The 13,336-nt window shown below is 39.1% G+C and overlaps 1 protein-coding gene across 1 annotated transcript in view; it reads left to right on the top strand.

The window, feature by feature from the left end:
• Positions 1 to 13,336, top strand: part of ZC3H12D (zinc finger CCCH-type containing 12D) — a 43,580-nt gene that overhangs the window by 2,266 nt on the left and 27,978 nt on the right. The window contains exons 2-5 of the mRNA XM_018565638.1: positions 1,571 to 1,710; positions 5,001 to 5,235; positions 5,877 to 5,983; positions 8,052 to 8,366. Coding sequence (XP_018421140.1) covers positions 1,571 to 1,710; positions 5,001 to 5,235; positions 5,877 to 5,983; positions 8,052 to 8,366 — 797 coding nt within the window. The remainder of the gene's footprint in view (positions 1 to 1,570; positions 1,711 to 5,000; positions 5,236 to 5,876; positions 5,984 to 8,051; positions 8,367 to 13,336) is intronic.

Here is a 13,336-nt window from a genome sequence, read left to right as displayed (position 1 = left end):
ATACCTATTCACTCTGGCAAGCATACTCCTTGTATGCTGCATATTAAATATGGTCCTCGTGCATTGTGTCGCGGCATTCTGTAACCACTTGCTGTCCGGAGCAATTTCTTAATTTTTGCACACACATGATAAAATCTTTAATTTTTGGCTATAAAACAACTTGAAACTTCCAAACAGTTGCATATTGTTTGAAAGCAGGGGCTCTGTAGAATAGAAAAATACTAGTTGCAATTTTTTATGCAAATGTGTATCAAACCAATAGTTTCAGGATAACATACACTAAAATTAATTTTAGTGCACACAAACACAATATATTACCCATTTTTTGCTAAAATATAAAATATGGGGTCATGTTGGGTAAATAAATACCCATCACTTTAGTGTTAACAGTGATTGATGGCCCTAGAATTATTGGTCTCTTTCTGATGCTTGTGGTGTTGTGTAACATGAGTGGCGCACTAGTCCTTTTCGCACTTAGGTTCACCTGACGTTTGTTTCACCAGCTTCTTCTCTGGCTACAGCAGCCAGAGAAATGACAGGCTGAGTGTTTTGTCACACCATGTCCGGAACAGATCTGGATGTGTTTCTGCAAATGCGGGCATGTACGTTTTTTATGTGTTTTTGATGCATTCTGGTGCTTTTTTTGTTCATCCCAATTGGCTTTTAGGTGCGTTCTGGTGTGTTTACATGTGTTTTTGTGTGTTCCAGACAATAAAAAATGTGACATGCTGGACTTTTTTTGAAAGCTGTGGAACTGAATGCAGTGGTGTGAACTACACTCAGAAAAACCATTAGACACAAACGAGCACTTAACCCTTGCAGGTCTGCACCTGTTATTCATTTTTTTCCATAGAGTTCTTCTTTAAATGAAAAATTGTAATTGCATGTTGATCGGAGGAGGGGACAACAAGGCAAGGTATTAAATGTGTAAACTACACTGACGCTCCCTTTTTTTTCTCTGTTTTTGTAACTGTTGATTATTGATGGATGAAATGAGCCCAATGATTGTTATCAAGGATGGACTGATAGGAAAGTATATAAAACTTGTTTATGACACATGACGTATGAAAAATACATATGTTATTATCTCTTTTTATTGTTTAGCCTGAAGAATGACTTCAAACAAAAGCCACAGGTATAAAGTGCAGGCACCCAAAGATGTCTGCACATACCTACAGCAGGTATGCAGGTAAAGCAGGTGTCCCCGCTCTTAATTCTAGGCTGCTCTGATCAGGTGTGTCTGGCTCCGTGGCTCTTCCTGCAAGTGCTGTCGTTTTCTCGACCCCATCAGCATACCACCCATTTCTATAGGAGAGTGAGACAGTCTATTATACTGAGTGGCCAGTAGGAATGAATGGGGGGATAATAGTCAGCAAGCTCCATCTATAACAGATTTGTGGGTGCCTGCACTTATAGCTGTGAGCAACTTGTTTTTTTCTTAAAGTGACAGGTCACTTTAGAAAAAATTTATTTGCTGTGATAAGCAGATACATTTTCATATTAAACAAACAGTACAAATAATTCCACCTGGATTCAACTGATGATATTGCAATTTTATTTCTATTCGCAGTCATGGAGGCAAGACGGTGTTCTCATGCAAAGGTATAGAAATTGCAGTGGACTGGTTTAGAAAGCGAGGGCATGACTACATTAAGGTGTTTGTGCCTTCCTGGCGGAAGGAACAGCCAAGAACTGATTCACCCACATCAGGTACATGTGTGTCTGCTTATCAAAACTAAACAGAAAAAGCGAGCCATTTGTTGAAGGATGTCATGAATGGAAAGAAATCTTATCAACAAACGTAATCTCCTTCTGTTTGACTACATTGACTGAAACATTCTTCTTGATGGATGAATAAAATATTGTGTGACTGACAAAAGAGTGAATGCTGCAAAGTGCCCATCAGTTCTGAGAGGATATGCTTCGGGTTTTGTCCTGAGTGTAACTGAGCAACATTTATGGAGGAACATCTTTGCAATTAGCAGGTTCATTTTTTAAAGTGATTGGGTTTGCACAAATTGCTACTATACTTAGTATATATTGGATTCTAACACAGACACATCTTATGTATGTTACCTTTATGGAGGTAGTGGACAGTTTTCCAGGCGAATGCAGACACTAAAGAAGGCCGAGGTCGAGGGTTTAAAGAACAGTCTGTGTTTACCTTAGCACCCCACAAGGGATGATGAACTTTGCTATGGACAACTCCCAGGTTGCAACCCTTGGTTACTTTTGGAGTTTTAACAGTTAACAGTGAGCAGAAATAAAGCGTGGGAGAAAGGTTTGTGGTCAAACAGGCAAAAGGTCAGAGTGGGTGGATAACAAGGGTCACAGAGAAACAGGCAGAGGTCGGAAACAAGTATCAGAACAGGAAGCCTGGGAACAGATACCTCAGACAGTCTTTGCTCAGGCAACTCCCAAGTGAATCAAGCACATCAAGTCCGCGGTGTTAAACCCCCTTCCCATCCAGGCCATTTTTCAGTGTGCAGCGCTGCAGTACTTTGATTGACGTTTATTCCGTCATGCAACGCTGCACTGAAATACATTTTGTACCATTTTTGGGGGACAGATAGAGCTTTCTTTTGGTGGTATTTAATCACCACTGGGGGTTTTTATTTTTTTCTATATTAAGGGAAAAGTACCAATTTTTTTTTCAAAAACTGTTTCCCCTATATTAAATGATAAAACATTTATTATTAAACAATTTTTTGGTAAATTATAAAAGACGGGGTCACGTCGGTGGCGGATCTCGAGGGGGGGGAGGGGGGTCACGGAGCCAGCACACACACGCGATTGATAGGCTATAGAGCCGCCGATCGTGTGTATGTGAAACAGCCGGAAACGGCTTTTTGCAGTGAACAGGCTTTTTCTGCCCATGCGCGCGCTCTAGGGGGGCGCGCGCGAGCAGAAAAAATATGCCGTCTGGAGACGGCAACCCGCAAATGCGAGTCCGCCGTCCGTCCGTTTTTTTGCAACGTGCGGACGGCAACAGGTTAAATAGTTGTTCTGAACATGACACATGACACTTGCTAACAATCAGCAGGGTTACTGTGAGAGCGTCCAAATATGCAGACTGAAAAAGACTTAGGGCAGGTTTCTTGAGTTCGAAAAGCAGTTGCACAGATGAACAGTGAACAAGTATGGGACCTACAGTAAGGCCCTCATATTTTTGGCAACAGTGACTCCCGCAGCAGCTTATAAAATGTTTAGTTTTACTTTTATTATTCCTAGGTACAAACTATTAGGGAAGCTGTGGTCATAAGCTGTAAGAAGTTTCATTTTTAAAGCAAACCTGTTTTGCAGAAATACAGGAAATCCTGAGATCTCCAATGAAAATGATAGTGAATTGGCTGTCATTCTGATCCAGTGGCTTAATTATTTTCTTTGTCACTGACGCAAAGCACTATCCAGTCAATCTGATATCACCTTAATATTTCTGACCTTTTTTTGTTTGGGGACAGAGACTCTACTTATTTTATGCAGGCGTGGCTTGGCAACTACATCTTTTAGAAAGAGGCTAGCACTTGCAGTTTCTGTGTTTCTTTCAGTACAGGCTTACTTTAAATTAAAATTGCCACCAGGATATTTATAATTATAAATAATATTATGAATGTATAATTGTAGCTTGAGCATACTGAATATGTTCAGATAAATAAGGACTATAAATACATAAAGCCTGACCCATTCTTTTTTTTTTAGGCAATTTGATTATGCAAGACAGGGCAGCAAAAAAACCAGCTGGTAAATATTTGGTATCTTCTTCCCTGAAGATCCATGCTTTTGAAGTATTCATTGTGCATAATGATCAGTGTTCAAATATATTATCATGTCAATACATGGCATGTCCCATAGCAAGCAAAATCCGAACACTTCCCAGTGGACACAATGCACATTTAAAAAGCTTGTGCAGAAATAGCTACAAAATCTACTTAGAAACAGAATGAAGATTATACATTCTTACTGAATAATAGCAGCAAAACAAGTCACTGTATGAAAACAAGCACTACATATTTTACTTTTGTTTACCACAAACCACGCTTACAACAGACATTTATCATCCTCAGTGGGGACAATTCAATGAAGCCTAAAGTATGCGGTATTAACTCTTTACTCTTTCGCATTATTTGAAACATATTTATCAGACATAAAACTAGCAATTATTAAAATATATATTGCACCTGTCACTTGACTTTACTGCTATTACATTACTGAATTGTGCAGTATTTTATGTGCCAAAGTCAAAATAAAAATTAAGTTTTCATTCCTTAAAGTGTATATCAGAGAATATTTTGAGGAAAAAAACCTATGCAGTACTTATACAATAAACGCACATTTCCCAATGTTTTAACAATACCTGTTGATTGCCAGAAATCCAGTGTAATCCTAACTTCCTGTTTGTGCAGGCTATTCCTCTGTGTCTCACTCTACTTTCACAACAAAAAACAAAATGTTGCTGCCATGACTGCCAAGAGCTTGCCCGCACTTGCACTTGCACAGCTTGTGTGTAGGGAAGGTGCTCTTGGGAGATATAGTTCTGGGTCAGCATGCTTACTTAAATAGGAACTGATCTCCCAGCAACTGCTCCTGCAAGAATTTATTGAGCCTGGTGAAGATGTCACAAGGGGTAATAAAAGCTGTTTGTTGGTACGGGAAAATGTAAAAGAAAAAAATGTTTACATTTCAGAGTGGAAGAGGGAGGTAAGGGGTAAAGGTATATAATGCCTGGACATATGATCCATATGAGGTGGCAATAAAATACAGATTCATGAGAAATTATCTATTTTGCATGCAAAACAACAACTGCACAGTGTACACCTTTTGTTGTGTTTATGCACGTAAACCAAACATTTTGATAAGCGAATGATTGTAAAAAAATATAGAAAACACATACACCCTTATGAATTAATAACAACAGATTGGATATAGGTTTTTACATAGGTTGTGTTCAATACAACCTATGTAAAAAATACTTTATATTTGTAATCTTTTTGTTTTTATAGACAGGCACATTCTGGATGATCTGGAAAAGAAAATGATTCTAGTTTACACTCCATCTAGAAATATTAATGGCAAGAGGATTGTGTGCTATGATGACCGCTACATTGTCAAACTGGCCTATGAGAAAGATGCCATCATTGTATCCAATGATAATTATCGTGACCTTCAAAGTGAGAATGTAGACTGGAAGCGCTTCATAGAGAAAAGATTGCTAATGTATTCTTTTGTAAATGATAAGTAAGTTATAATATCATAATCTATTACTTGGCAGTGAAAATTAAAATACATTAAGGGTAAACATTCAAAGATTATACTATAGCTAAAATGTCCTTGTTTATTGTATTGTAATAGATACACTGGCAGATGCCAGATAGAAATAATAGAGATGTTACCCACCAATCAAAAATTTACTGGAATTTTAAAAGGCTTCTTAGTTTTAATGATTATCATGCGAAATGCAAAAGGGAGACAGGGAAAATTTCAAGTCATGTGGTAACAACCTATGGCAGTCAGAACTATTGGGATGCCAGGAAAACATTTATGCCACAAAACTCCACGTATAAGTAAAATATGTGTAGACCGACCTTTGAATAAATCTCTATTATGACCTTCATTAACTGTATGTAGTATCTGCACTGTAATTGGCCTTTCTATGACTAACAATATCTAGACTGACAAAGCCTTATGTCAGCTTTGCTTGTACCTATTTAACTTTACTAGAATTGGTCCTCAGATGACACTTATTTTCTTTTTATACATAATTTCCGGACTCTCTGGATAAATAGTGACATAAATGACTAGTATAACTTGTACCTTCCACATTGTTAATAAAATGGAGATTGTTGAAAATGACTGATACTGTAGTTTTGTGAATTTAGGTTTATGCCGCCAGATGATCCATTGGGACGTCATGGACCTACACTCTCCAACTTCCTCAGGAAAACACATGCTGCATTTGACCCAGAAAAACAGCTTTGTCCATATGGTATGTTTTATTTAATAAAATACACAAAATGCATTTATTTTTACCAAAGGTTTTGTAATTTTGGTCAGCCATTCTTTTAATACACACACCTGGCTAAAGAGCAAGACCTGTTTACAAAATAACTAATTGATAAAGAAGTTCCATTGATAACAAATCTTTTTATGAATGGATTTCTCCATCAATGAATTGTATTATAAACAGAACTAATTGAAAACACTCTGAAAATATAAAATAAGTACATGGAAATGGTTTACCATGTTGTAATCTCACACTAAGCACAATTAAGGGGTTTGGAAACAGCAAAATCCATTCACTGAACCATAAGCGTGAGTGACAGGAGGACAATCTCAGTGCAAGCATTTCACTGTCACAATACTAAAGCAATAGGGAGTGGCTGGACTTATTTCAATGATAAGTCCAATACACAAAACTATCTTTATATATATCTATATAGATATAGATAGATATATATACATATACACACTATATTGTCAAAAGTATCACCTCCATTGCCACAGGTGTATGAAATCAAGCACCTAGGCATGCAGACTGCAACTACAAACATTTGTGAAAGAATGGGTCGCTCTCAGGAGCTCCATGAATTCAAGCATGGTACGTCCATCCGTGAAATTTCCTTGCTACTAAATATTCCACGGTTAACTGTTAGTGGTATTATAACAAAGTGGAAGCAACTGGGAACAACAGCAACTCAGCCACAAAGTGGTAGGCCACGTAAAATGGCAGAGCGGGGTCAGCACATGCTGAAGTGCGCAGAAGTCGCCAACTGTCTGTAGAGTCAATAGCTACAGACCTCCAAACTTCGTGTGAGCTGCAGATTGGCACAACAACAGTGTGTAGAGAGCTTCATGGAATGGGTTTCCATGGCTGAGCAGCTGCATCCAAACCTTACATCACTAAGTGCAATGCAAAGCGTCGGATGCAGTGGTGTAAAGCACGCCGCCACTAGACTCTAGAGAAGTGGAGACATGTTCTCTGGAGTGACGAATCACACTTCTCTGTCTGGCAATCCGATGGCCGTGTCTGGGTTTGGCTGTTTCCAGGAGAACGGTACTTGCCTGACTACATTGTGCCAAGTGTAAAGTTTGGTGGGGGGCGGATTAAGGTGTGGGGTTGTTTTTCAGAGGTTGGGCTTGGCCCCTTAGTTCCAGTGAAGGGAACTCTTAAGGCATCAGCATACCAAGCCATTTTGGACAATTTCATGCTCCCAACATTGTGGGAACAGTTTGGGGATGACCCCTTCCTGTTCCAACATGACTGTGCACCAGTGCACAAAGCAAGGTCCATAAAGACATGGATGAGTGAGTTTGGGGGAGAGGAACCTGACTGGCCTACACAGAGTCCTGACCTCCACCTGATATAAATTTATAATCTTCTGAACTACAGGAACAGACAGCAAAAGAACCGTGACCCTTCCCTATGCTATCCAAAACGAAAAATTTTTTTTTTTGGCTGGAGTTACATTTAAAAAATGTACCTGTCCCGACTTACATACAAATTCAACTTAAAGTGATATTAAACCCTCAGATTTTTTAACTTAAACCAATACGGTAATGTGTGCCTTACTGTAATCCATCCACAGGGCAAAATTAGAGGGTAATTTTGCTGAAATTTTGGCAAAGGTAAAACAAACTTTGCAGATAATTCAAGTTCCACAAAATGTTGTGCTTATCTGGAAGCAGTACTAAGAATTTTGCACTCATCCGTCCATGAAGAGGTGAGAATTTTTAATAAAAAAGAAGGGATACTAAATGAAGACTTATTGCAGCTGCACAAATATCAAGAATTCCACAGTTCTCTGCATCGAAAAGTAACATTATTTTATATAAATGATGCCTCATCACTTTCTTTTCATAACAAAATAGTTTTGCAAGAAGGTCTCATTTAAATGGTCAGATGAAACATTTTTTTTCTCAACGGTATAGTATGTCTGTAGGGCTTTATATGTGATTTTTTTCCAAATGTATTTTACTGTTTAGCTGTTAATTGCTTTTGGTTAAATACCTTTTTTAAGCAATAGTTCTAAAATAATTTGTTCCTCTTCATTCAGGACAAAAATGCACGTATGGCATTAAGTGCAAATTTTCCCACCCAGAAAGGCTAAATCAGCAGCAGCTGTCAGTTGCAGATGAACTAAGGGCCAAAACAAAGCATGCCTTCATTGAGTCAGAACATTGTAATGAGCTGCTGACAAAGGGTCATGCAAGGTTCAACCCAGTTTTCTCCCTTCCAAGCTGCTACAAGTGTCCAGAACAGTTTGTGAGTACCAAAGAAACCGTTCCAAGTTTAAAGGTGATGCAGATACCATGTCTTCCAGAGGAAAGGAAGCTGGAGTACTCTAATATGTTCAAGAGAGCTGGCAGCAGTAGTCATCAAGGATTAGCTGTAAACACCTTACAGCAACAAAATCCAATTCTGCATAGAGAATTGAGTAGTACTGAACATACCTTTTCTGCAATGCATATATGTAACTGGACTTATCCAAAGTCAGATAGTGAAAAGATGCAATATAGAATGACAGATCAAAATCACTGCTGTAGCTGTAATTATATTAATACTGACTATATCCTCATTCCGCACACACATAGCATGGACTGTACTTGCATCAAACAACATTACCTTCCATGTAACTTTTTGTCTGAGACTTTTCCTCATAACAACCACACACAAACTGGTTACTGTGAACATCAGGAAAGTAGACAATTGCTTTGTTTACATGAACATTGCAGACATTCGAAAAACAGATGCATTCATACACATTGCCAGAGAGAAGACACTTTGCTGTACCTTGAAAGTGTGAAAGATATTTATAAGGAACCAAAATGTAACACGACTCAACCACAGCATCCTACAGTGAAGAAAACATCCTGGAGCCATGGACATCACACTGGGAATGACTGCTCATCTTCAACGCTAAAGAAAAATTGTGGGCATTTAACAGACACACATCTGAATCAGAGGAAAGAGATATATGCTTTATTATGTGGTCTTTATACAAATGCGGAGGTTGACCAAGCTATGGCTGCAAACCCAGAAACAACCAATGTTATAGAATTAGCTACCTTAATTCAAAGAACTAGAAGGTGTTGACCATTTTGTAAAAGAATATCCAGTGCTAAAATATAAGAGAACATTACCTTCAGCCTTCAGGACAAATAATGTGTTGAGGGCATTTCAAGTGATTTAACATCATTTGGAAATAAATCTACAGCATTAGGACAAGCTGAAATGCAATGTATAGTCAAAATCCCACATAAAGTATCTTTCATAAGAATGTTACCTATAAAATCTCCATAGACTTTGACAGAAAGCTGATATTGGCTCAAGAGAAGTAGGAATGAGGTTCAGGTTTGCTGTAACCATGGTGTCAGGGCAGATTCATGGTTCCATTGAATTTATGTGCAGATGCAACCAGGAGTACTTTTTTAAAACCATAATGCACTGCCTGGCGAGTAGGCTTCAAAGTGCCAATAAGGGTTTTTTTTTTTAATAAGCCGGCTCCCTCACTATAAAAGAACGGGCACAGAGCAGGCCGTCACTGTATTGGCAGCTGCTGTAAGAAAAGCATAGGGAAAGCTGAAAAACAAAATAGGTACATTAGGGTCAGTTAGAAAACTGTACTTTAATTCTGATTGCAAGCTCATTGGGCAATCAAACATTTTGCTGCTTTTTTCTTTTTTTATTAATGGGGACTTTTTTTGTCCTTGATTTTATTTTGCCGTTGATTTGAGATCAGCAATCACTTTTAGCTGCTGTTCTGACCATACCAAATGTTTTTTTTTTAAATGGCTTTTGTTTTGGGGGAGACATTTTGGGGTTGCATTTATTTTTGGGTTATATTGGTGTTAATGTTATGTTGGTAGGGAAATTATTTTAGGGGAAACTGAAAGACTTTTAAGATGGTATTTTGGCTTTTATATCTTTTTTTTGGAAAGTGGTGGGGGTACTTTATGTTGATAGGGCCTTTTTTCAAGCTTAGGGTTCTTATAGCTCTGACATAGAGCTGTCTTTGCTTCACATCACATTGTTGCATTGTTTTGAAGAAAAAAAAACCATTGTAAGTGCAGGAACAATGTGCCCCTAAGCCACCTTATAAGCTGTCACTCACATTCACCATACCTCCCTATCCCCATAGATAGAACACAAATCAGGCAAACACTGGTTAGGCCTATCATATATGATTAGAACTATCCTGCTTCTGGCAAATATTGCACTGCTATATCCTCTGAAGTATTTTAATTCTTGAAGTAAAGCCCCAGCCTGTACTCTTTGTCACTTTTAGGTTTGGAAATAGCCATGTGTCATCTGTGGTCTTTTAATTTTAGTAATAAATCACCTGCCTGTATTTTTTTTCCTCTAGTACATTTTGGCCAATTCTCCCTCAATAAAAATGTTTTGCTGCTGATCAATTTGGATTGATAAAAATTGGCTAGTGGTAGGAGAGTTTTGCATCAAAGGGACAACCTCTGGAAACTGGTGGTCAAATTCTATCTGGCCAATGGACTAGTGATTGCCTGCCTTCTTCTACGGCTAGGCTAAACTCGGTTGTGGTTTCATCTTCAAAGGAGGAGATTGTTAGAGAACAATCTCCTCTCCAAGCTGTCCAGCACTGCTTGGCCCATCTAGCATTGCCTAAAGTACAGTGTAAAGTTATGACGCCTACATCTACACCGCATACTAAATTAGCCAAACACTGTAGCACCTGCAAATATTGTTAATTTAGCTGCCTACACATCGAAGTAGGGATGTCCCTATGCCGATACCAGACATTTTCAAGAGTACTTGTATTCATAAAAATGCCCCGATTCTTAAGGCCGATACCGGCCCCTTACATTTTTAAACCGCACTGGCTGCTGAGTTCCCGCGCTCGTGGGAACCTCGGCAGCCAGCTGTCCCTGGCAGTGCCTGTCCAGTTCTTTATCACCTCCTCCTTCCTGGCGCAGGCACAGACACGAACAGTCCCAGGGGCGGAACTACCGGCGGTGCAGCTGGAGTGCCCGCCCCAGGGCTAGAAGCTGGGGGGTCCCGTCGCCCACTGACAGGGGAGGACTGGGCCGGGAGAAGGATGAAGGTTGGGGGGCCCAGCAGCGGAGATGGTCTGCCCTAAAATCATCAGTCTGTTTTGTTTTAGAAAAAAAAATGCCACATGAGGGAAAATACTCGTACTTTGTCTTAAAAAAGTGGTATTGGGACATCAAAGGAAACTACCCTCTGCCATACTGCTAATCAAAGCTGTAATGAGGCACCATAGGAGGTTAAATAAAGAGAAAACATAGATAGATACCATGTCTCCTCGAAAATAAGACCTACCCCAAAAATAAGACCTAATACTATTTTTGGGAATTGCTAAAATAAAAGACCTACCCCGAAAATAAGACCTAGTTGTGACCATTCTCAGGGCCGGCGGTGGCATAAGGGGGAACTTGAAGAGCCGTGGGAGAGGCTGGAAATCTAACTTTCTGTAGTGAGCTGACAGCACTGACTCTGCTGCACTAAAATCCCAAGCAATGTTGTCTACCCTCCTTAAAAAAGAGGGGGAGATGTTCTTATATAAATGATAACAGCATGGGTGATCCACTGAAAATCATATGTGCAATGGAACAAGAAGTGTAGGCTGGCAGCCAAGTGTACACTAAATTTATTCAGATGGTAAATACAAAAAAATGGAAATAAATTGACCATCTAAAATAGCTGCCAATCCCTGCCTGTGTCTCCCTATATTGAGTCCAACATGGGAATAACTGAAGAAAAGGGTAGAGTGACACAGGGCAACCTCTCCTCCTTTAAGGGACATGAAACTTGCTTATACTGTATGTCTTTCTGCTTCATTGGAACAATTTTCAGATGAGATTACAGAAGTTTTAAATAGTCTGCCATTAACATTTGTATTATGTTACTCCACCCAAACCCTACATCACCCCTTGATACATAAAATGTGTCTAGGGAGTGTAGAGATGCACAAATGCAAGAAAAATGTAGGATTAGGAAGGAGCATATATAAAAAGAGAGAAAATTAACCATTTTTTCTCTTTTAAAATCAGTACGTAAAATCAGTACAAATGTCGAAAATAATATTGCAAAATATGGTTATAAAAAAGTATCAGCAGAATAAAGAAATAACAATATTTGCAAAGGTGAACATAAAACATTAAAAGGAAAGGGAGACAATAACAACGTTAAAGTGGTTCTAAAGCCTCCGTTTTTGCTGCCTATATCTACTGCTATCAAGCAGTAGATATAGGCAAAAAGTAAGAAAAACAAAAACGCTTTAACAGCGGTTTACACTTACCTTGTTTTGGCTGCTCGCTCCCGTCTGAGAAAACTAAACTGCTCCTGCGGCCGCAAAGCATCTTGGGGCGGGCGCATGTGCAGTTCGGATTCTCGGCCGGGAGACGAGCAGAGACGCAAGGTAAGTGTATGGACGCGTGCACCCGCATGCAGACACCGCTGAATCGGAAGTGCCTGCAAGCAGAGAGTCAGCGCTGGATCGGAGAGCCGCTGCACCGCTGGAGAGTCAGATGAAAACATGGGGAAAGAAGAGGAAGATCGGATCATTTAAGACATCATTTAAGATAAGTGCTGACATTAACATGTGGGGAAAAAAAATATCCTTTAATGTCACTTTAAATTACATATTTAAAAGCCAAATTATACACATAGATGGCCACTAGATGGCACCTAAACATATGCAAGCACCATAAAAAATTTAGATACATGATAAAAATATAATTTTGTAAGGTAATATGGATCAATAATTGTCAACAAAACATGAATACAAATTCAGAACATATTGTAAAACATTAAGGCCTGTTTACACCATAGCACTTCGTTAAATGCATGGCATCCATATATTTACCGCATGCTATTGCATAGCACACTGTACCACATGCTAGATGCATGGATGCGTTGCATTGCCATTCATTTGAATTGGCCCACCATTGCACCTCTCAACAGGTATGAGTTGCAGTGCAATGCGCCATACCACAATACCTTGTGTTGTGTTGCAGTGAAAAAAGGAATACATGCACTACTTTTTTTTACTGCAATGCACAATATTGCGGTAGTGCACGTTTTGCTGCACTGCAACTCATGCTTATTAGGAGGTGTGGGGTAATTCAAATAAAGGCCAAAGCATCGAAACAGTGCACCTAGCATGTGATGCAGTGCGCTTTCCAATAGTGTGAGCTAAACATACATATCCCATGTGCTTAGAGTGACGCTATGGCATGAACAGGCCCTAAGGGCTCATTTACACCATGAACATAGATTTGCATTTTTTCTGCACATGTAAAACACAGGTCTCTGCATGGGCACACAGAAAATATTTGCTTTCTA

Source organism: Nanorana parkeri, unplaced genomic scaffold, assembly GCF_000935625.1.
Source record: "Nanorana parkeri isolate BGI_ZX_2015 unplaced genomic scaffold, ASM93562v1 scaffold869, whole genome shotgun sequence".
NCBI lineage: Eukaryota > Metazoa > Chordata > Amphibia > Anura > Dicroglossidae > Nanorana > Nanorana parkeri.
Note: the sequence above shows the minus strand (reverse complement) of the source record. Positions and strands in the feature narration are given on the sequence as shown.